Below are 23102 nucleotides of genomic sequence, written 5' to 3' on the forward strand. Positions count from 1 at the left end.
CTCTATCGTTTTGTATCTATCTAGTCCTCTCTCCCTCGTATATAGATTCTCAGTAGGAATATGTTGTTTTATCGCTCAAACTCACCGCGCATCTTCTTGAACTTTTACCTCTTGTCTGCGATTTACCTAACTCTCGTTCGACCTAGCTTTACCACGTTCTGAGACTCGCTTCTTTGCGTGCGGCTGTTCGAGAGACAGTGAGCGAAAGTCGCAAAACTTCGATTCTGGCTTTCTCTCCACCTCGGAACGTCAAGAAGAAGCTATGAACGTGTCGCGTTACAACAGGCTCTATGGGTCAGGGCATGGGGCAAGAATGTGAAAGTGTCTGTGGGAGGCTGGAGACTATAAACAGAGAGAGGGAGAGAGAGACATGCTGGATGGCGAGGATGACGGGACAAATTTCGCTTAGAAAGAGAAGTCCTGTAGTTACGAGAGGAGGAGTATTTCGTGGAAGGTCAGCTACGTCCGAGCCGGAGCAGATCCATGGAAAAACGACGGAACAGAACTTACCTCAACGACAATCGAAACTTGTCCTCGCGGGTCTCCCTTTGCGACCTTCTTGAGGTCGATACGAGACGAAACGAGGTTACGAACGAGGGTGTTGAGCGATGACGGGCCACAGCCTGTGAAACGGAAGGAGGGTAAAAAGAAGGTGGAATGGTGTTAGCGACATGGACGAAGAATCGCGCGCAACGCTCAATCTATCGGTGTTGAAAGACTGCCCCTGAGCGACAGTATTTACGTTCCGGGAGAACTCTAACCGGCTCAACCGAATTTCCCACTTTCGCAAAACGCGAAGAACCGCGAACCGTCGGATCCAACCGTTTCCCGAAAGTCGAAAAGGAGAAACGACAAGAGAAGCGAAGAACTCACAAGCAACCATAGTCTTTCCGGCCGAGCGTTGAACTTCGTCGTCGAGGATGTTTTCGAGTCGAGGATATCCCGGTCGCGCGAGTTCTGCGACAACTTCGAGATCTTGCTGTTCCGCTTCGGTAACGTCGAGGAAGAACGCTTGATCGGTGTGGTCACCCGCGACGCCGGCGAGGTCGGGAATGCTACCTCGTTGAGAACGTCCTCCTCCTCCTCCGAAGAGATGACGAGTGCTCGAATTGTCTCCCAGAGTCTGAGACTCAGCGGCTTGATCATCGTAATGAAGTGAAGGCGAGCCGCGTCGATAGCTGAGGTCACCAAAAGAAGCTGAACGAGGAGCGTAAGGAGATTCGTGAAGAGTCGGAGAAGTTTCGTTGTTGTCGAGAGGAAGAGCTTCGAAGCTGTCGTGTTGGGAGGGACTTTCGTACAGTCGTTGCGAGGAGGCATTGACGTTGTTGTGCCGAAGGGGAGGAGGAGCAGGAGTCATCGTCGAAGTTTTCGCACCTCGCCTCGAAAGTGCTCGTCGCAGTTTACCCTCCTTCTTCAGTTTCGCCGATACCTCGACCTCTGCGGGCGTTCGATCCTCCTCCTCTCCTTCGAAGAGTACGAGATCGGTAACCGAGTCGACGTGTTCTCCGTAATCGGGCATTTGACTGAATTGACGGGATCGAGAAGGAGAAGGAGAATCTTCAGCGTCGCTCCAATCGCTGAGTTCACTCGCCAAGCTATCTCGACTCGGCGAACCGGATCGAGCTTGTCGAGCGAAAGGTGCAGTCGGAGGGGCGAGGTCGTCAGTGGAGTCGAAACCGGCGAGAGGTTGAGTCGAAGGTCTGTGACGAGAACGGCGAGGAGTATCGTTCGTGACAAAGAGATCGATTTGAAGTTGCGACGAGTCGCACATCTCCATGCAACGACGAAGAGTGGATGCGACCCAACTTAGATGAGCTGTTAACGACATGACGAAGGAGTCAGCTCAGCGCGGAACAATGATGAGCTGGGAGAGGAAGACGTACAGAACTCTTTCAGAATCCAAACGAAACGAACGCGAGTCGTTTTCCACTTTGGGTCTTGATCCTTCCTCGCGATACGAGTACAAGCGTTCTCGAGCACTGACACTCCGAACGTGATACCGGTTCCTCCCGCAATGATCGTCAAACTCTCATAAGCTCCCCATTCGACACGAGCTGAAGAACCCAACGGCCAGCTGACGAGAGCTCGAAGGTTGATCCCTCGCGCAACCTCGGATGCCGAAGCGCCTTGCAGTTCGCGTTCTCGACGAACCTTGACGACGTGATCCCACAGTGCTCGACTGAATCCGGTTTGGGCCCGAACGAGCAGAACGATATCGCTTCCCTTCTCGAGCGTTTTCGTCGAACCCGCTCCGATCGGCGCGACTCCCTTAGCTCGATGGTCGACACTTGCGATTGTGTAAGGGTGTGAGTCGAAGAAGCGAACTGAAGGAATGTTGAGGAGGAGGTGCTGTCCAGGAGCCCATCGAAGAGTCGAAGGAGTACGAATCGAGAGCCGAATGGTTCGACCAGGGAGAAGTTGTGCGGCGGCGAAACCAGGAGGAGGATTTGCGTGTGACGATGTTATTCGAGGAGAATAGGAAGAGATCGGAGGAGGATAGTGACCGTTGTAGCTTGGTTGGCGAGATTGCATAGCCTTGGACGCGAGAGGCTCAGTCGAGTCGAAACCGGGAGGGGGAGGGTAAGCCGAGGATTTGATGTCGTCGTCGTAGTCGTGCAGCTTTTCAGCGTTGAGCATGCCGAAAGATTGAGAACTCGATCGTTTCGGAGATTGCTTCGGTTCCTTGAACCAAATACCTCGAGCGAATCCGTTGATCCAGAGGAAGACCGCGAATCGAACGAATCTTTCGGCACCCCACCATGCTACTGCGATGATAGGGAACCACATGACGGGCTACGAATCGAGAAACGATGTCAGCTCCAGTTCGGTCAGAATACGGTGACTAAATCGCTTACTTGATGATGCATGATGGCAGCCGCAAAGAACAGAAGTAAGAGTACGACGTGACTCCAGTAGAAGAGTTCGTAGTAGCGATTCCGTAGCGGACTGAGGGAGAGGAAGGTGATCAAAGTGAGAAGAACCCATGCCTGAAGTCGAGGAGTCAGCTCGGTCGATGGAAAGTGACGAAGAAGATGCGAGTACTTACGACTGCACCAGCAGTGAAACGGTACCAACTCCATACGGGAATGAGACAAGGTCGACCGAAAGGATCCTTGTCGAGCGAAAGTTGATAGAACCAAGCGATCGCATGAGCCGTCGAGAACGCCCAAATAACTCGTCCCGCCCATCGATGCAGAATGGCCGTCTATAAGCAGTCGAAAGGAATCGTCAGGACCCGAACAAGCTCACGCGATCATGCGTCGACTGACCTTGTCGAAGTGATAATTCGTAAGCCAAGGAGTTGCCCAGATATTGAACGGCCACTATTGCAAGATATCCGGCTACGTCAGTACGTTGCGACAAACGATAGTCTCGAATGAAGGGCCGATTCACCTGCTTAAGAGCGAGAGTAACGGCGAGAGGCAACATGGCGAACGAAATCAATCCGAGACGCGCAGCGGTCGTCCAGGCACTCTTGTCGATGTCTCTGTTCGAACTTGCGAGAAGCGGATCGTTAAAAGGAGCCTGAGGAGCATCGCAGGATCAGCTCGCCCGTTTCGAAAATTAAGATAGAATTCTTCACTCACCCATCCGTTCGGGTTGAGAGGTCCTCGCTTGACTGGTCTCGACAGCTCTTGATAGCCAAAGTCGACAGGAACGGGGAGAGGAGCGGTTTGATCGAGGTCTGTCGTGAAGGACGAGAAGGGGAAAGTAGAGACGTCGCGTTTCGCTCGATATGTCGATCTCGGAGGACCTGAACTGCCAAAGTAGCTTTGGTAACCGCAGTAGCCACCGAAGGTACATGTCGTAGGCTGATCAAAGGGATGGTCGAGATCAGCGACGGAACGAACGAACGAATCGAAAGAGGGTAACGACTCACAGCGATGTAGTCATCTCCGATGAAAGTCAGACACAGCGCAGAAACGATCAAGACGAGTACCGTGATCGTCTGTGCGAAAGTCGGACTCGCCCAAACGACCTTTTTCCTCGTCGATTGTGAGTTTCTTCCTTCTTCCTGAGTGATTCCCGTCGTTTCTCTCCCCTTTTCTCCACCGACTCGTTTCGTCCAGGTGATCCTTCTGATTGACCATTTCCTAAACCAAGCTCCGAGCGAGCTTCCTCCCGTCCCTGTCCCGCTGAGATGATACGCGATTGACCAGAGAATGAGAATTCCAGCGATCACGAACCAGAGGATATAGGCATATCGGTAGGACGGGATCGAAAGCGAGTGAGCGTCGATGTAAGGCTGAACAAGAAGGAGAACGCTTAGTTCGCTTTTCCCATGCCGAAGGGAGGGAAGATGAGAGACATACTTTCGTGAAGTATTCCAGCAACGAACTCGAATCTACTCCACCTGTACTATCTACGATCACTGCCGACGATGTAGCTGTACCAGTGCCTCCTCCAGCTGTTCTCGAGGCGACAGAGGCGAAGGAGATCCCGGTACCCTGTCCGTTCGCTGCGCTAGTCGTCGGAGCGGCGGTAGCGAAGGGCGGCACGTATCCGGTTGCTCGCACTGCTGTCGACATCCTTCCCTAATGATCTACGTCTCCTCCCGAGTTGCTGCGATTACGAGAGATGAAGTTCGAGATCTGCGTCGTTCGTTGTTCTTCCTTGGCTTCTTTCGAGTACGAGAGCGTTCGAGGCGTAGAGCGAGTTGTCGTGAGGGTATACGGACCCGACGATGAGGTGTGATCGCGGTAATGATAGCAAGGGAGAGAAATTGGAGGAAGATCGTCTCCTTTGCAAATCTCTTCGGCAGCAGCGCTCCGACCTCTCGTGAAGTTCTCGCACAGAATAGTTCTACCGTCCGCTCGAACTCGAGTACTCCCAAACGCGAGAGAACGAAACCCCAACGACGGCTCACGGCTCTTCGGAACAAGTTAAGCTCAGGCTATTTATACATTTCAATCCGCTTCATGGCTTTTGAGCTGTTAACATGAACATGTACAGCTATACGACTCGAGAGATGTGATCACTCAGTTGATGTCGCAGATACTGACTTCTCGCGAGAAAACGCCTGTGAAGTAGAGGGAGAAACACGAAAATCAACTGGAGGTCTCTTCAGGAGACGGAAGATGGAGCGCGACGAGGTCGAGGCGCTCGCGAGGACATTGGGACAGTGGAGGACATTGAAGGACTCACCAGTCAAGACGAGTTTTCCTCGATACGGTGCCGCAGTCGTTGACGAAGAAACGATCTTTCCATCGTCAGCGAAAACGAGTTCTGCTTTGTATCGACCAGTTCCAGCACTCGTGTCGTTTGTAATCCTCATGATCTCGACAGCAGGTGATCCAGGGGCGCCTCCCTCCTTGCCGGCTTCCATGAAGTCGAGAACTTTGGTCAGAGTTGTAGCGTAGATAGAACCGTCTTCATCGACGTGAATGTTGTCGACGGGACGCTCGAGCTTATTATTGAACATAAACTCGTAGTCAGTACAAGCCTCGAGGTTCCAATCGGATTCAGTCCGATAGCGAAATACGCACAGGAACTTCAGTAAGAACCTTGAGAGTGTGATCCTTTCGTTCCTCCCAGACTCGTACGAGACCTTGAAGAGTCGATCCTTGGTACAGCAAGTTCTTCGGACCTTTCGCGAGTCCGTTCGGGTACACGATTCCATCCGCCGCGACTTTGCACACTGGAGTTCCTTTCGATGCGTCGCAGTAGATGATGTCGGAAGGAACCGATTTCAGCATCTCGAAAGCTCGAGTCTAGTGTCACAAAGTGTCAGTCTTCTCTTCGAGATATTTCAGAGAACGCGAAGCCGTTGAGGCAAACGGTTCCCGGAACGCAATCCCTCGCACGGACTGCGATCACCTCGATTAGAGAACACATGAAGTTACAACTCACCCAGTGAACTTTGTGACGGTGATCGTTTGAAGCGAAGAATGTTCTCGGTCCGGTCGCGACGAGGTTGTTCGGAGTGCGGATGAGTGGATGCGAGACCGTCTTCACGTGCTTGAGCTCGTAGTCGTTCCCGGTCGTCTCGAAGATCTCGATGACTGAATTGGCGCCGAGCGTTTTGCCTAACGAACGGTTCTTCGGGGGTCGGTGAGAGTTGATAAAAACTGTCTTTTTGCCGCTCTTTGAGTCGACAACGACGTCGATCGCATGGACGTAGATTCCGTCGGCGTCTGCTGGAAGTCCAAGGAGTTTGACACGCTTGTAAGAGTTGTCCTTGAGGTCGAGGATCGCGATGTAGTCCGTTGACACTTGTGGAAGCGAGGCGGAGTCGAGGTGCAGAGTCGCAGGAAGCCAACTTTTGCGAGCTTCGTGGGAAGAGCACACTCTGGGTACGGTATAGCTAGGATCAGCTACATCACGATACGAAAAGCGTTCAGATATCGGACTTGCAGCCATGCTTCACCTCGACCATAATCGATCCAAGCGTCTTCACATCCAACGAGACCTAAGAGGCGGGCCAAGGGAAAGAGTCAGTTCGGAATAAAGGAGTTAGAGGGCCTTCCACTCACCTTTGACGCCGACGCAATTCGAGTTGTTGACGGGAAGGATTTGTCGTCGAATACCGAGGATAGTGATGATGGGGAGAATGTAAGCTACTAGTCCAGCGACAAGCGGTAATCCGATGAGTCCCAATCCTTTCGCTGTTACCATTGTTGTCGAGGGACGGAGAGGAGTGAAGAAGAGGGGAAAAGTGGAGAAAGAATCTTGTGAGTTTGCCGCTGCCGAAGTCCTCGGGAGAAGGGGCACCACCTCGACGATCTCCTTTTACCCGAGCAGCGTAGAGATGAGCAAAAGCCATTTGCAACGATGAGAGAATCCTGAAGAAGTGTGACAAGATGAGATGAGAGAGAGGGCAATTGCGATGGGGAAAGCGAGGAAAAAGTAGGTCGAAATGGGTATCATGATCGTAGGAAAGGAACAAAACACAAATGCAAGGGATGGGATGTGACATGGCGTATGGGCAAGTGGTATCGAGAGTGTGTCAAAGAGGGCGTGAAGAAGGGACGTCTATTGATTTTGAGTCGTAAAAGTCTGTGAGAATCGATTCATCGTTTTGCTCGGTCAGAACCAGCGAGGAGTTGATCAAAGAGTCCCGTCGCAGATTGTTCCGTTTTCATCTATGTGGAAGAGCGTCAGTACGGAGTAGAAAGAAGGGAGAAGAAAGTGTTTACTCACTTGAAGCATATAAATGATTCCAGTTCGATCACCTTGATCGCTCAACTCGATCGCAACCCCAGTCTTTCCAACTCGTTCTACCCCGTCAGTGAGGACGATGGTCGAAATGAGTGTCTTGCCTTTACTCTTGTCGGAATCGACGACGAGTTGTTTCGTGTTGCTCGGCATCGATTGATACAATTTCAGTTTCGCCGTTCCGAGACTCTTCCACACCGAGTGATGCTGCTGTAGAAAGATCTTGCATCTCATGTCGGCGACAATCGAGGTCTTTTCCGTCGGTCGAGCCCCAACGGGAGAAGGAGGAGGAGAATCGTCTTCTCCAGCGATTCGATCTCCTACGGTCGGTGCGAAAGCTGGATTCGAAACTGACCGTTCCTCCGAGAGGGCTTGAGACGGCATGCGGTAGTGTTGAGGGGTTTCGACTCGAAGGGCTTCGGCTGATCTCGAGCGGTGAACCGAGTTGTGAGGGGAGAGGTAATCGCTGTGACCTGATACCGAACGAGAATCTCCCGGATCGGTACGCATACTCGTCGGGTAGAGAGGTCCTCCTCGACCGCTGATGTTCAAGCCGTTGTAGCTTCGTTCTTTCGGAAGAGGAGGAGGAGGTTCCGGGTATCCAGATGAGCGATCGGTGCGATTCGAACTCGAGCCGAACGAGTTTTGCGAGGTACTCGACGAGGGTCGAGAAGAGTAGTTGCCTCCTCCTCCTGGTGCGTTGTAACCTGGTCCTCCGAAATCTCCAGGTTGAGGATGAATCTGATAGACGGGTTGACGTTCTGGCGAGAAGGGAGCTGGAGGCAAACCATTCGGGCTAGTAAAGTCTGATCGCAAAGGTGATGCGCCTCGAGATCCTCCATTCGAAGAGTTTTCGCCGAGGCCGGTGAAGTTTGTCGAAGCTGGGGAAGGGAGGAAAGAGTTGGGAGATTCGTTTCGAGCGATGCTAGCGTTTCGATCCGGTCGAGCGATTGACGGGACTTGACCATAACCGCCTTGATAGTCGTTATGCATCGGTTGAAGCGGTTGAGCGAAAGCACCTCCCATCGAATTGAACGAATCTTGTCGCGAGTAGGTCGAATTAGGAGAGACCGGTTCGGGAGAACGAGAAAGTGATCGAGCGTTGCTGGTTGAAGGGAACGAGGGTAATTGTCCTTGAACAGGGGAATGGTATTCTTGCTGGACCGGACTAAGTACCCGAGGAATCGGTGGTGGAAGAGCGGTCGAAATCGGTGAAAGAGGAGTTCTCGGTTGAGCAGAAGACGTCGAGTCGGCTCGCATCGATGCTGTATCTGATGTTTAGAACGATGTGTAAGCTTTCCGTCACTCTGACTCGGGTCAGCAGAGCAAATGCCGCTTACAATTCGCACCGAACCTCGCGGCTTCTTCCATCGCCATTTTCCATTCTCTCGCTTCGACTTCTCCTCCCGCGAACTTGATCGTCAATTTCTCCTTACCCATAATCGACACTGCCAACTCTGCCGGGTTCGCCGTTTCCGATACCCTCAAATGCTTGCCGGCTAGAGGAGGGTACAACAGGGTGAGATCTTGATGAGGCGAAGTCGACTCGTTCGGTAGGGTCCATTCGCAGAGGAGGAAGAGATCGGTGAGAAGGATGATGTAAGCTCGAGGGTGGACGACTTGTTGTTGAGAGGGATCGGAGGTGGGGTAGAACGAAACCAAGGCGGAACAAGCTTTTCGAAGCTGACGTTGGAACGTGAGAGAAGGTGGCTGCATTTGTAATTTACATTTCTACAATAATGGAATCGATCAGCACAGATACCCGAATGAGGGGGCAGGAGGAGAAAGAATAGCTTACTCGAGGTTGCATACTGAAGATGTCGAGAGTACGATCTGTCGCGAGACGACGTTCGAGTTCGTCCACTCGCAGAGGAGGTTCACGGTTGTTGAGCGCATGAGCTCCAGCAGAGGTATTGGCAGTTGAGTTTCCGGTCGCAGAAGACGAGCGAATACTGCAAGATGAGAAAACGAATGTCAGACCTCAATCGGCCCTGACTGCATAAGGGAGGGCCAGATGACGTACCTGCTAGTTGAAGGACTGTCTTGTCTCCCAGCCTCACCGTTACTTCTCTCTCCTTCCTGCAACACTTGCAAATCCAACCTCGGAGGCATCTTCCTCGCTCCAGACTCGGGTCGTTCCTCCCTCATCGCGCCTCCCTGTTCCCCTTCTGTTCTCCTCTCTTCTCCTTCCCCGAGTATACTCCTCTTCTTTCCCTCCTCGGCGAGTATTTCCAATTTCGCCAATTTCTCATTCGCCGTAACCAACAACGCATGATCGCTCCTCCCTTCCTGAGTCGATCTCAACAGTTTCGCATACAACTTCTTGTAGTATCGAATTCGATGTACCGGTAACTCGAACAACAAGTCGAGAGAGACTTGAGGAGTGGATAAACCGTATTCGGAGGGAGGAGGGAGCGTTCCGGGCCAAGGGAGAGAGGCGAGTATCGGAGCGAGTTTGGGGTTTGATTGAACGGGCGCGTAGGAGTCGAAGTCGAGGAGAAGGGTAGAACCGTAGCGAGAGTAGGCGGGTTCGATGTCGGTAATCCAGCGCATCAAGAGATCTCCAAGTGCTTTCGGCGAAGAAGGGTTCGGTCCGATCTCGTTCAGTTTCTGCATTAGATCGAGGGTCAGTCGAGTGCGAGCTTCAGGAAGCTCGAAGAGGATAACTCACGCCGAGAAGAGTTTTGTTGATTCGATAAACAGCCTCGACCGCTCGAAACATGGTATCGAGAGCTGGAGGAGGGAAATTTGAACGAGACCATGCTGCTGCAACTCGCTGCGAACAACAAATTCGGACATTAGAGTTCATGGAAAGTCTCAGACTCTAGTGACAGATGCCGCTCACCTTGATCACTCCGCCGAGGTCTTCCACGTAAAGCGTTTCCGTCGCGATGAGATCTTCTAGAGGATTCGCTTTCTTTGTCGAACTCGAACTCGAAGGAGGCGGAGGAGCTTTCGAAGGGATAGACTGAGGTTCGCGAGGACTTGAGGGAGTTGTAGGAGAGGCGAAAGCTCGAGGGTCGGTCGAAGTTGAAGCAGAAGTGAGTGCAGCACCGTTGAATACTGCTTCTCCTCCACTCGAGTCTCGTTGGTTGTTCGTGGCGAACTCGTTCCCATCGCGAGGACCGAACGTTTTCGGGAAATGCATGCTCGATGACGAAGTTGGAAGGGGAGGTAATCGTTCATGACTTCCACTCGAGGACATTCCAGATCCGTTGTTCGCTAGGGAGCTCTTCCTGGGTACTCGAGTGGGAGAATCTCCAACGGAAGCACCAGATGGAATCGCTCCTCCTCCTCCTCCTCCCTGCAAGTTTGGTCTCGGTCGATTCGCCGAGCTGTATCCATAAGGTGAACTCCCTACTGGTGAAGCTGGCGATCTCGAGCTCGGGTTGGAATGAGGAGAAGGGATGTTTAGATTTGAAAGTTGAGGATGATTTCCTCCTCCCGGTTGAAACGGAGAATGTTGTTGCTGAGGGTAACTCTGGTAGTGCTGTTGATACATCCCTGGTCCTGGTGAACCCTGTCTCGGGAACGTCTGATCGATTTGTAGTTGGTTGAACTGAGGCGCGAGCCCAAAATGAGATGAAGTCGGAGAAGGAGTCGAAGGGTCAGTCGGAGATTGCGGAGGTCGCGCAGGGGCAAACGCTGAGTAGTCCGTCATCTCGTATCGTGGTGCTCAGATCGTTTACTCGTTGTCAGGTGAAGGAAAGAGGAAGGGAATCGATTGTTTGTCGTTGAATCGCCGTCTCGAACCGGAAGCCAATGATCGATAGTCTAGTCGGCTCCGCTGTTCGTACAGGTGAGTATTGAGGCTATCGACGCGCTTTCGGAGGTGGTTTGCGCGATGCCGAGGAGACGAGAGAGAACAAAACGTTGTCTGTCTCGTTTTCCACTCTTTCTTTCTGACACTCTCATCTGACGGCTCGATCTACACCACCATTCGAGCACTTTCATGCTCGTATAATCGTACTAGTGCGCTTCTACTCTTGATTCGAATCTGATAGTTCGCTCACTCCCTCCACTTGCTCCTTTTCCAGGTCTCTCTCAAGCCCAATCTCCCTCAGACACACTAGATGGACCTCTCAGCCCCACCACCGCCTTATGCTACCGCTCCTCTGGACTCAAAGCCGTCCCCATCCCCTCTCCTCCGACTTCCGACCCACCTTCTCCTCCAAATCCTCTCTCACGTCTCTCTCCCCACTCTCGTCTACTCGATCAAGCCAGTCTGTCGAATCCTCCATCTCGCAGCTTGCACCGTCACTAGATCACGACCTGACATTCAACAAACTTGGCACAAGAGAATCCGAGGTTCGAGCGGAATCTTCTCCTCGTCCCCTATCGGGAGTCGCAGCAATCAAACAGAAGTCACGATAGAAACGAGCGGCGAAGAAGGAGTTGGATTAGCGACGAGAACGAGGGAAGAAAGAGTGCATGATCTCTATATCGCGTCTCGAGCTCGATTCGAAAGGGATCGATTCGAGTCGGTCTTGTTGCTCGAAGGAGGAGAGGACGCTATGGACGATGACGAGGAGGAAGGGACGAGATCGTTTGAGAGGGATCTGTTTGGGTTTTGGCAACCGAAAGCGAGGTGTGAAGATCTCGTGATTGAAAGAGGGAAGAAGGACGGTTGGATCGAAATCCCTTCTCCTCCTGCTACTCGTGCGGATGGTTCGTCGAGCGAAGGGGAGGTTACGGGTAGACTGGTCAGAGAGGAAGACCTCAAGGTTGAACTCAAGCTCAGATCGGCGAAACTACTTTTACCGATCCTGGGCTCCGGCTCGAGGGCGGTATGGAAGGGAGTCGTCGAAGTCGATAGACTACCGAATGGAACGCTGGAGCAAGTCGCGTATCGGCTGTCGAGCGAATTCAGGAGATTGAGTTGGAAAAGGATCAATGAAGGTGGAAACGTTTCGTATTCGTTCGAGCTTAGATGATCACATGCAATCTGACCTCTCCATAACTGATGGCACCGGCTGGAGAGACTTCAACGATACTAGTACAACGAACAGCACAAAGAAAACAAGAAACGAAAGAAAACAGTTGTCTGACCATAAATTCAACACGCTTCAACCTGCCAAACTCAGTCAACCCAGCGGCGATCTCTTCCTCAACAGCTCCTCGTGTCGTTTCGTACGTTCCCTCAACCTGATCATCTTCTCGATCGCGGTTTCTCCTTCAGGACTCGGTGGTTTCCTCGCGACGAAAGAAGCGACGAGAGAGCTCCATTCCTCCGAAATCGAGGTTTGAGCGTCGGGGCGCGGGAGAGGTCGCGATGTTGAGCAGCTGGCGACGATCGTAGTGGTAGAAGGGATGGGAACGGAGGGAGGAGGGTTTGGGCGAGCCTTCTTTGCGAGTCGAGGTTGTTCACTTGAAAGCGGAGGAGCCTTGTCGTTTCCCTGAGTTGCTGGGAGACTTCGTTTTTTCTTCTGAGTCTCGGATTGCTTCTCTGACTCTTCCGGTGCGTTCTCGACCGTTCGCTCCTTCTCCTTAATCGGCTCCTTTTCCTTCGTCGACTCTTTCTCCCTAACTTTCTCCTTCCCCTTGCGCGTCGATTCGACAGCCTTGACCTCACTCTTATCGACCACTTCCCTCGGACGGGCTACCTTGACGTGTTTCCCAACTTCCTTCTGCCCCTCGACTGACTTGGTTTTCCTCCTCTTCTTGAGTCCTTTCTCCTGACTTCCATCCCCGTTCTCCTTTTCATCCTTGTTGCTCTCCTGATCCTTCTCCCTCTTTCTTTTCGCAGTTGACACCGACGACGCTGACGAAGACTTGCTCCTTTGTCCACTCTTCTCCTCCCTTCTCTCCTCTTTCACTTCCTCCGTCACTTCTCTTTCAACGACATTCCTCGTCTGTCCACCTCTCGGGAAATCCATCTCCTGCAACTCCAAGTTGATACTCTCTTCTGTTGAGTCTCCTCCAAAAACAGCGTTCAACCACGATGCGCTCGGGAGAGTCGAAGAACGTTCTCGATGTTGAGCGGCAGTCGGGAGCGGGAGCGAAGTTGAGGGAACTGCTGGAGTCAAGGACGTACCCGAAGGGAGATGTGGATGAGAAGACGCGGGTAGGGAGGGACGTGGAGATTTGGGAGGACGAGCTGTCCCGGAGCCAGATGAGGAGGAGGGATTCGGAAGGGTTTGACGACGACGAGAAGGAGCCGCTTGGTCGAGGAGTTTCCAAGCCGTAGTTGAGGTACCTTCGACGACGAAAGAAGGACGGGAAGACTGGGAAGTTCGTCGAGGGACAGCAGGGGAGGAAGAACTGAGTTTTTTGGCTTGAGCTTGAGAGAATTGTTCTTGCGAGAGAAGCGACTGAGCGACTTCTTCCTCCTCTGCTGAATCGTTCTCGTCAATTTCCATCTTGTGCTCCTTATCCTTGACCTTTGAGTTTTCAGAGTTTGTCGAGGAAGATGGTTTTTTCGTTTGAGGTGGTAGAGTTTTCGATTTCGATTTCGATCTCCCTTGTGATTGAGCCTGCGAACTCGATTGCGAGAGACGTTGAGAGGGTGAAGTTGAAGAACGTCCATCGGTACCTCGTGGTGGAGAGGCGGTAACTGTTTGTTGTAGACGTTTCGAAACGACTTTTCGAGGTTTATCCGAAGTTGCCGATTCGACGACCTTGACGAGTCCGAGAGAAGTCGGGGTGGGGAGTTGACGAGGTTTCGAGCTTGAAGAAGTCGCGACACGGTCCTTGTCTCGAGAGGTAGGTTTTCCCGTTCCTTTGCCTTCCACTGCTTTCCCTTTTCTATTGCGTTCTTCTCCACCCTCTCCACTCTTCCTTCTGCTGCTACTCTGCACTTTACTGAGCCTCTCCTGTTCCGCCGTCACGGTTCGAATCATCTCCGGATCGACGTTCTGTCCCTTGTCCTTGAACTTTTGGAGACGTTTGAGAATATTCGAGTTTCGATCTCGTTGGTATTCTTGATCCGTGCGAAAAGATCGAGGTGATCTTGTCGACGATTCGAGAGGCCATTTGACGACAGACCAGTCGAACTCGTGAATCGAAGTGGAAGAAGTGGTCGGTAGGCGAGAGATAGGGGAAGCGGGACGACGAGCTGGACTCTTGAACGGAAGTTGCTTGTGAGAGGGGCCTGCGACAGGAGCGGCGGGGGCGGCAGGCTTCTTGGGTTGACTGATAAACTTTGGGAGCTATGAAAAAGCAAAGAAGCTAGCATCAGCGCCAGTGGCAGACCATTACGACTAGAAAGAAAGGATTCACTTCTGATTCGTAGACCGGTTCGGGGTCCACAGTCTTCTCTCGATACTTTTCTGGATTTTCGACTACATCGAGGGAATATTGAGCGACTCGAACTTCTTGACGGAACTCTTTCAACGGTTGATCGTGACGAGGATGAAGGATTTGTTTGTCTCCCGATCCGAAGAATTCGAGGTCTTCGATACGGAGACAGACCCTCTTCGACAGAGGTGGAGGAGCTGTCGTAGTCGAACCGGGTTTGGAGAAACCGAAAGAAGAAGAGGCGGATTTGGAGAGGCCGGGAGCAGGACATGCGAGAACGAATTTCCATTCCTTAAGCTTGAAGAAGTCCTTCTCGATTCCGGAAGAGGTGAAGCTGTTCGATGTTCTGCTCAACCGTCAAGGTCCGGCTCAGTCAGTTGCGGAAACAGGACGAGAGGCAGAGAGTGTGAGTTACTGATTGTATCTCTCAATGGTTTCCGACGGGAGACAAGCATCAATCTTGAGTTCCGTATCTCCCATCTTGACCCAAGTCAAGTCCTCTCCATCCTCTGTCGTCGTACCAAGAGTCTGCAGGCGTGAGAGGTCAGCTCAAATCGTACGAGGAATCAGTTGCGACGAGAGAGGAGAAGGAAGCTCACCTGAACACACTGAAGCCTCTTTCCCGCAGTCTTGTTTTCCGTTGATAGTACACGTCCATGGTCCCTGATCTCTTGCTCCCACGTTTGAGCGAGCCAAGGGTGCAGACCCGACAAACGAACTCGATTCATCTGTTTGAGGGAGACGCGCTCGAGAGGCAGATGTCGCGGGCTTCAGGTGTTCTTTCGAGCGTTTCTCGTCGTTTGCGCGTGTGTTCGTAGTAGTTTGAGCGTGTCGAGATGAGGAAAGAAGGGAAAACAACAAACTGATGAAATCTCTCTCTCTCTTCCCCGCCTCATCACCCACCAAAAGCACACAGCTGAGAGCGGATACCGATGCAGTTCCCTCGAGCTCCACGCTTTGTCGAACGACGTTAGTCTTCCCCTCTCTGTCGTTGACTTCATTCAACTGTTCCGCTTACATCTCTCCCTCACTTTGCAGCTCCCTCTGAGATCCCTGGACCTGGCTCATACGATCCACATTCTCCGAAAGGTCATGAGAAGAAAGGTATACTCAATGTAGTACGGGCGGAAAGGTTCGATTCGAAGGAAAACAACAATCCGAGTGAGTCTCCCTCTGTTGCATCTTGCGCTTGTGTGGGATGCTGAGAACTGCAACGTGATCAGGTACGTTCGGTATGTACACCGACCAGGAGAATCAAGCACCGACAACGACGAGGAAGAGAGTCGCGAGCAGTTCGCAAGCAATGGATAATGCAGCTCCAGAGCGTCACAAGCAGCAGGTGAGTCGATGTCCTGCGCCTCGAAGCACCTCAGAGATGAATGTTGCTGATTCTGAATCGAACGTGTACAGCTGGAAGATTTGAAGATGCGGCTGAATCAAACTCACGAGAAAGAGCTCGCGAAACTTCAAGCGAAACTAGCGAAATACGAGTCAAGTAGAGAAGAATTGGTGAAGGAGAAGAATGAGAGTAGCAAAGAAGTAGCAGGGCTCAAGAGCGAGATCCGTGAGCTCGAATCACTCTCTCAATTCTTCCTTTTTGCATCGTCAAGCTCACTCAGGATCGTCGTTCCCAGGTCATCTATCATCAAAGTTGACCAAGACCGAATCGCTGCTGGAGAAGCATCAAACCTCGCTCCCGATCCTTCAATCGAAACTCACCTCGCTCCAAACTTCTCACGAACAATCTCGACAACGGAAAGAATCTGAACTCGCTTCCCTCCGTACTCAATTCGAACAACTCGAGAATTCGTACAAGGCGAAAGTGGGGGAATGTAGAGAAGCAGAGGAAGCTTGGGAGATGGAACGAGAAGGGAGAAAAGTGGGAGTCCAAATTACGGAACAAGTTGTTGAGCAGTTGAAGGCTGAGGTGAGGGAAGTCAGAGTTGTCGAGTTGACAAGGGAACGGCTAGAGAGGCTCAAGGTCGAACGGCAACTCCAAGATCGGTTCGCTCAGGTCGAGAGTTTGGTCGAATATTCGCAAGGATTGGAAGATACCGTCCGAGTATTGGAGGAACAAGTCAAGTCACTCGTCAAAGACAACGAAAGGATCTCGACTTTATGGAGGACGGACCGAGAATTCTTGGTCGTGGAGAGAAACGAGAAGGACTGGAGACAACGAGCGAGGAGTGATATGAGGGAAAGTTCCGGACTCGTTGACGAGCTAGATGGGGCCAGGGAAGAAGCGGAGGTAGTCAGAGCTGTAGAGAAGAGTGGAGAAACAGTATGGAAAATGAGGAAGCGGGAGTGGAAGGAAGAGAAGGAACAGATGACGGCTGAGTACGAGGTCGTCGAGGGCGAGTAAGTTGAAATCTCCCGCTTGCAAATGATCCTGCTCAAGAACGTTTAGGCTGATCTCGTCTTCACCCTGTTGTAGACTCGATCTGGCGGTCAACAAAGAAATCCCTCGACTCGAATCCGAAATCGACTCCCTCACGACTCGACTCGAGGAACAGACTACTCATGCTACGACCCTCGAGACCGACTTGTCGAATCTTGTCCAAGAATCTGCTGAATCGACCGAAAGATTCGAAGGTGAACTCGAGGAGCAGAAGCGCATTATCGACACAAAGCTGAAGGAACTCGAAAAGGAAAGAGCGGACAAGAGGAGGGTCGTCGGACTCTTGGTGCAGAGTCGAGCAGCAGAGACTGCTTTGAGGGAACAAGTCGATGAGTACATTACATTTTTTGCTTTTCTTCGCTTTGTCCGCTATCGAGCTCAATTGACGGGCGTCTTCACTACACAGCATGACTCAACAATTGTCGCTATTAGCGCCTCTAACCTCTGAGCACACTTCGCTTCAACAGACGGTCGATCATTTGGCACGAATCAACGCCGCGACGGAACAAGACTTGCACGACTTGATCGATCAGAACGCTGAACTCGCTGGTCATTCGAATCAGAATCAGAAGATCAAACATGTCGCGAGCCTGAGGGAGGAATTGATTGAGAGCAAACGGGTACGTCTCGGCTTGATGAATTCGATTCTCTTCTTGTCGTGGTCTGACCGAGAATTTGTTCTTGCCTTGTCGAACAGAAACATCTCTCGACGATCTCTCTCCTCGCCGCCGCTCAGCAAAAAGTGAAGAACCTCGAAAAAGAACTCGATTCTTATCGAGCAGTTCCCGTCTCTTCTCACGCTCCAGCACCTCCTTCTGCTCGATCTCGAGTCTCTCGACCCAACATCGACGACGTTGAACCTCCCACGCCCTTTCAGCTCCTACAACAACAGCAACGACAGTCACAAGCTCGACCCGGCGTCCCTTCGATCGTGACTTCGTCCGAACCCGCAATCGCCTCTATCCCTCGAGCTTCGAATCGACCTCCTCGGACCTTCCGCGCCTCAGTCACTCCGACGACATCGACCCTCTCGACCCTGACCGAAGACGAACCTCTCTTACCTCCGATTCTCGCGAAATCTGCCGCGAGCTTCTTGTCTGCTCCCCCTCAACAAGTCGCATCAGGAGGTCTCGTCGTACGAGATGCGAGGAGACGATCAGTAGCAGGGGCTGGTGCAGCAGCAGCTCAGAGGATGGAAGGGAGAATGAGCGTTAGTGAGCTGTTCAACTAGGGTTTTATCTTTATCCTCCTGTTTGTTTCTTTCGATCTATACCTTTCCTGCTGTATGTTTGTACATGTATCTTAGGGCTCCCCTTGGATAGAGCGATTGCTTGTAAGACGATTCGCTCGTGTTTTCACATGCTCCGCGACGGCGAGTCACGTTTCTCTTTCGGTTGTCCCCATACTGTGCTACTGCAGTACAGTGCGATCAATCTCGAATCTGTAAGTCTGAGGTTAGCTCAGAAGATCGAGATTACTGCTGACTCAGCTCAATTTCTCAACTTCAGAACGTTCATCTCCGTTCGCTTCCCATCTCACCACAACACAATGAGACGGCTTTTCCTCGCGCTCGGACTCGTCTCGGTCACGCTCGCTCTACCTCCTCGAGCTAGCGACCTCAGCGAAGCGGTCGATATCGTTCAACATTCCAATGCCGAACTACTCTCCATCTCCGAGGTACCTCGGCTTCAGCCTGATCGACCCTCGAAGCGACATGAGCACCACGACGACGAAGAAACGACACACATACAGGCTCATACAATGGAAATGGCAGGAGAACCAGAGGAAGGGACGAGTTTCGCGAATCTCCCGGCTTTATCTCTCTCAAACGCCGACCCTACGCCTAGTCCTTCCGCTCACTCGCATGGAGAGGGAGGAGGAGGAGAACACGATCATCATCATTCGAGAGAACCGCCGAAACTGGTGTTGGACGAGGCGGAAATCCTGAAAACGCATTCGCCTGATCCTCCCTCTTACTTCGACCTGGATAAGACGGAAGAAGGGATGCCTGGAACGATGATCGCACACGTTGTGCTGATGAGCGTAGCGTACTTCGTTCTATTACCTTTGTGTGCGTGCGAACTTTCTTTTTTCGTTTGAGCTCGACTCGCAACTCCCCATGTTTTCTCCGGATCACGCTGACAGATATATTATTTCTCAACAGCCATCTTCCTCAAGGCTGGAGGCTCTCACCTCTCCATTCTCCCCCAAATCGGCTTCCTCGCAACCTCCCTTTTCGGTCTCCTCCTCGGCGTCGTCTATGCTAGAGGTACTCCCGAACGTTACGAAGGATCGTCGCATACCTTTTGGGGATGGTTCGCGACGACTCTCGCCGTCGCGCTTAACTTTGTCGACGTCGCTCGATTCGTCGTCAAGTTCACTCGGTTCGAAGGTCAACTCGAGTCAATTCTAAACGTGCTCAAATCGAAAGTGGGGTTGCTCAAGAATGAAGCGAAAGGCACAAGACTCGACGCCGAGCTGGAGGAACACATAGCGCTCGTCGAATCTCCCTCACGAGAATACTCCTTCGATCAAGCTCAACAAAATTCTCCTTCTTCCTCTCGCGGCAACTCTGCGACCTTCTCCGACAGCGACACGATCTACGACAGCGCTGGTCCTGAGGCACAGCCGGTCGACTCGGAAACTCCTCGTTCTCGCCTGCACAGATTCGTTTCAGCTGTTCTCGACCTCGCGATGCGACTCCTGATCATCCTTGCCTACATCGACATGTTCACGGGAGTCGCAGTCTATACTGGAGTTTGTAGAGGGAACTACTTGAACGGGTGAGTCCTACCGTTCCGCTTGGCTCGCAGCGAGAGCGAACTTGCGAATCTTCCGTTAACAGGTGTATGGCTCATGGAATCAAAGGGTCGGTTTTCTTCTGGTATGGTCTCCTCACCTTTGCGAGGTACTGTGGTGGAATGTCGGCACTTGGTTGGGCCTGGAATCGACGACCGACGGGACAAGGCTTTTCGGCTGAGTTCGTCGAAAGTTTCACGATCTTCTTCTACGGCAGTACGAACACGTGGCTCGAAAGGCTCGGTAAGACGGGAGCTTACTCGGTCAAGGACGTGCAACACATCTCGATCGCCGTCATGTAACTCGAGGCTCTCCTCTTTTCGTCGTCGACCGAGCTCACCAAATTTCGTTTCGTGACCAGGTTCTGGGCAGCTGGAGCTCTCGGGATGTTACTCGAGAGTCGAACGGTTCGCGCATGGCTCGCTACTCCTGCTACTCGAGCATCTTCGCTCGATCCCGCAAGAATCGCTCAGCCCGCTTCGTCAAGTTTCTCTTTCAACCCGTTTCCTGCCCTGGTGATCGGAGTTACTGGTGTCGTAATGTCGGCACATCATCAAGCCTATCAGTTTCAAGGTGAGTGCGCAACTCTTCCACATCTATCTTGGCTCGAGCTCAAGATTTCTCTCGTTTCAGTCGAGATTCACGCTCTATGGGGTTACCTCCTTGCCGCATTCTCCGTCTTCCGATTTCTCACCTACTTCTTTCTCTACCTTCGTCCTCCCGCCTCGATCCTCCCCTCTCGACCTCCGACTGAAGCGCTCGCATCCCTCTTCCTCGCTTGCGGAGGCGTCGTCTTCGTTCTCTCGACTGAGCAAATCACTTTTGCCGCAATGAGACATCAAGCGGACGATATGATGGTCAGTATTCTCTCTTGGGAGCAGCAGCTACCACGGTAGTGCAAACTGACGTAGTCGCTTGAGACAGGCTTTCCTCAATGTAACGTTTGCTTTCGTTTGTGTCGTCTTCTTCTGGATCGCAGTTCTATTCGGACTCAAAGGTGAGCTCTTTCTCTATCAGCTCCCGCAACCCGGAGAGAGTTCACACCGACTTCCTAACAGGCTGGGCTTTGTCAAAGAATCGCAACACTTCGTCTTGCTCGATTTCAACCGACTCATCAAATAAAGCGGCCTGAACGAGTCGCCGCACCGTTCGCGTCCCATCTACTGTATATATATATCTACTGCCTCGGTTCCGTTCTCGTCAAAGAACCGCCAACCCGCAAATAATTTCATATCGTTTCGTTCTTCTCTGTCCTGATCTTTGCAGTCTCATGTTTCTGTCCATGACCTCTTCTGCATGATGTTGATATTCTGTTCACTCTGCTCTTGGCTTGCTGACGGGGCGCAGAAAGCTACTCGATTTGAGCTTCACTCGCTTGTTCAACTTTGTTCCGTTTGATGCGATCGTGCGTTCGCGTATCTCCTACTTTCTCAGAGGAAGCCTCATTGTCACTCTCGCTCGTTCAGACTTGGAGACACAGAAGAAGAGCGGAGATTGGCACGGAATCCGGAAGTAAAACGGAGAAAAGGTGAGAGAATTACCAACAAACAAGCAGGAGTAATACAAGCGAGACAACGCGAAGAGAGACGAGAGAGCGGGAGACGAGGTCGGTAGGCAACGGCAAGTAGGTGAAACCGAGACAGAAGTCGAGAGAGTGCGATTTAGAGAGGGTTTCGGTAGTTTTGACAAGCGAGAATTCCTTTTTCCATGTTCTTCTTATTCTTCGGCGACCTAGGCCCAGTAGTCGGAAGCATCGTAATCATCGCCATAATCCTGGTACCTATCCCTACCGTATCCCGACGAACGATAACTTTCTCCCCTCCTCGGTCCGTAGTAATCTATGCACGACGATCGTCAGCTCGAAGCTCGACACTAGTCAGTAGAAAGTAGAAAAGCAAGACTCACAGGTCGAAGTATCTCGTTTCGTCGAAATTCCCGCCGAAGAAGCCAAATTCAAGTAACCTTCCCTCGAATACGAAGGACCGGCGACAGCACCTCCAGCCGTAGCGTTCGAATCGGTCCATTTCTCACGACAGAGAGGACAAGTGCTGTTTCATCGCAAGCGAGAGAGAAAGTCGAGATTTTCAGCTTGTATTTTCCTCGGGACGAAGAGGAAAAGGGAGACACGCTTACACTGGAGTAGCGGTACGAGCCCAGTTTTGGAAGCAAGGTACATGGAGAGGGTTTCCACAACCTTGAGGCGAGAGACAGAAAACGAGACCTTGTTCCGATCCAGGTTCGAAATCTTCGTCTATTTGCGCTCGACAAGCGCGTCAGCACCAGTGCTCCACACGGAAAGACGTGTAAAGCATCGATCGAAGAGGAATGGACTGACAGCAAATCGGACAACTATCATCTTCTTTCGGAATCCTCTTCTTGACCAATCCAGTATCTTCGGTTTCTCCTTCAGGTTCAGGTTCGGCTTCTCCAGTCGCAATCTTGTAGAGTTTCTTGACACGTTCTTCGAGTTGAGTTTGAGGAGCTGGACGAGCATTCGCGAAGATCGCTTGGAGTTCGGGAGTGAGTAAAGCGGATTGATACCACAAATTGACACTTTGAGGGATTTGGAGGACTATCACAGGGCGTTTCGTTAGTTCACATCCGCCATCTCGAGATGATGAGTAGCTCACTCTTGAGGAAGACGAAGAGCTGATCATAGAACAGAGACATCAGCTTAAAAACGTATCCAAAAAACCGAAAAATCGCACTCACAATGTGTTTGCAATGGTTTCCTTTCTGTCCATCGGGGCAGTCACACGTCGGTACATGACCTACTCTGATCGTGTACACGTTACCCGTCGAACCCAAGACCTTGAACTCTTCCGTGATTTCCGAAGTTCTCGTTCGACCGATACAGAAGAATCTTTGACTCATGACCCTATCGACCCTTTCTTGCGTCGCTTTCGGACATGCTGCAAGCTAGGCAACCCAGTCAGCTCGCTGAGTTCGGACGGGAGAGCTGAATGGAGAGGTAAACTCGCCTCGTTTGTAGAGTTTGAGCCTCTTCTCGTAAGGAGGATCTTGAGGTTCGTTCGGATCATTCGGGTTACTCTTCTTCTTCTTTGGTGGCTTGAGTGCGGGCCCGGCTGACGGATAGAGACGCTCGAGTGGGACAGAAGGTCCACTGGGGAGGTCGTCTGGCGAGATAGATCGAGGGCGCTTCGTCGCCATCTTGTCGTGGATAGTTGAGCGAGTGTGACTTCTCTTGGGTGATTCGAGTCGTCCAGTTGAGACAAAGGAGAAGGAAGAGGAGAGAAACATATGATTCCTCGCCTCATCACCAAACATGTTTCACTTTTACCGAAGCCACAGGCCCTCTACTGAGTAGCTCAACGTCTCGAGCGCTGTACGTTACTGAGCTTGATGTACACAGTCACGAAAACGCAAAAATCAAGATTCTTTCGCAAGTTCTTTCGCCTTCGCAGCCCCCAAGCCAGAACCCACAAAGCCTCTCTGCTTGGGCGAGACTGCAGGTCTACGTAAGCTCATAGTGCTGCAGTGCGTGGTGAGATTG

General features: G+C 51.9%; 8 protein-coding genes across 8 annotated transcripts; 3 read left to right on the forward strand and 5 right to left on the reverse strand.

Annotated features, from left to right (window-relative positions):
* Positions 1-405: 405 nt before the first annotated feature.
* JCM6883_003662 (ferric reductase family protein) lies at positions 406-4529 on the reverse strand (the record flags this gene model as incomplete). Its single annotated transcript, XM_076628633.1, has 11 exons — positions 406-420; positions 511-623; positions 874-1815; positions 1884-2793; positions 2856-2987; positions 3047-3205; positions 3270-3323; positions 3394-3525; positions 3588-3812; positions 3881-4246; positions 4314-4529. The coding sequence occupies 11 exons, from the start codon at positions 4527-4529 to the stop codon at positions 406-408; spliced, it is 3264 nt and encodes a 1087-aa protein (XP_076491369.1).
* Positions 4530-4979: 450 nt separating this feature from the next.
* Positions 4980-6615, reverse strand: JCM6883_003663 (uncharacterized protein; the record flags this gene model as incomplete). The annotated part of the gene is made up of 6 exons (XM_076628634.1): positions 4980-5020; positions 5146-5407; positions 5487-5711; positions 5851-6289; positions 6355-6409; positions 6474-6615. The coding sequence occupies 6 exons, from the start codon at positions 6613-6615 to the stop codon at positions 4980-4982; spliced, it is 1164 nt and encodes a 387-aa protein (XP_076491370.1).
* Positions 6616-7010: 395 nt separating this feature from the next.
* On the reverse strand, positions 7011-10816 carry JCM6883_003664 (uncharacterized protein; the record flags this gene model as incomplete). Its single annotated transcript, XM_076628635.1, has 7 exons — positions 7011-7082; positions 7141-8426; positions 8496-8886; positions 8954-9107; positions 9179-9765; positions 9827-9931; positions 10001-10816. The coding sequence occupies 7 exons, from the start codon at positions 10814-10816 to the stop codon at positions 7011-7013; spliced, it is 3411 nt and encodes a 1136-aa protein (XP_076491371.1).
* A 412-nt stretch (positions 10817-11228) lies between these two features.
* On the forward strand, positions 11229-12089 carry JCM6883_003665 (uncharacterized protein; the record flags this gene model as incomplete). Its single annotated transcript, XM_076628636.1, has 1 exon — positions 11229-12089. The coding sequence occupies one exon, from the start codon at positions 11229-11231 to the stop codon at positions 12087-12089; it is 861 nt and encodes a 286-aa protein (XP_076491372.1).
* Positions 12090-12239: 150 nt separating this feature from the next.
* On the reverse strand, positions 12240-15119 carry JCM6883_003666 (uncharacterized protein; the record flags this gene model as incomplete). Its single annotated transcript, XM_076628637.1, has 4 exons — positions 12240-14303; positions 14374-14737; positions 14807-14919; positions 14991-15119. 4 exons carry the CDS (start codon positions 15117-15119, stop codon positions 12240-12242), a joined length of 2670 nt encoding a protein of 889 aa, XP_076491373.1.
* Positions 15120-15323: 204 nt separating this feature from the next.
* Positions 15324-18020, forward strand: JCM6883_003667 (uncharacterized protein; the record flags this gene model as incomplete). The annotated part of the gene is made up of 8 exons (XM_076628638.1): positions 15324-15360; positions 15430-15552; positions 15615-15730; positions 15802-15955; positions 16026-16749; positions 16826-17122; positions 17196-17409; positions 17487-18020. The coding sequence occupies 8 exons, from the start codon at positions 15324-15326 to the stop codon at positions 18018-18020; spliced, it is 2199 nt and encodes a 732-aa protein (XP_076491374.1).
* Positions 18021-18337: 317 nt separating this feature from the next.
* TVS1 (Tvs1p) lies at positions 18338-20720 on the forward strand (the record flags this gene model as incomplete). Its single annotated transcript, XM_076628639.1, has 7 exons — positions 18338-18860; positions 18954-19572; positions 19635-19886; positions 19950-20161; positions 20222-20445; positions 20513-20585; positions 20647-20720. 7 exons carry the CDS (start codon positions 18338-18340, stop codon positions 20718-20720), a joined length of 1977 nt encoding a protein of 658 aa, XP_076491375.1.
* A 599-nt stretch (positions 20721-21319) lies between these two features.
* JCM6883_003669 (RING finger protein) lies at positions 21320-22759 on the reverse strand (the record flags this gene model as incomplete). The annotated part of the gene is made up of 7 exons (XM_076628640.1): positions 21320-21426; positions 21494-21636; positions 21722-21839; positions 21924-22160; positions 22219-22237; positions 22301-22500; positions 22570-22759. 7 exons carry the CDS (start codon positions 22757-22759, stop codon positions 21320-21322), a joined length of 1014 nt encoding a protein of 337 aa, XP_076491376.1.
* Positions 22760-23102: the final 343 nt, after the last annotated feature.

Source organism: Sporobolomyces salmoneus (genome assembly GCF_050403485.1).
Source record: "Sporobolomyces salmoneus JCM6883 DNA, S_salmoneus_JCM6883_v1_ctg2, whole genome shotgun sequence".
NCBI classification, from domain to species: Eukaryota; Fungi; Basidiomycota; class Microbotryomycetes; order Sporidiobolales; family Sporidiobolaceae; genus Sporobolomyces; species Sporobolomyces salmoneus.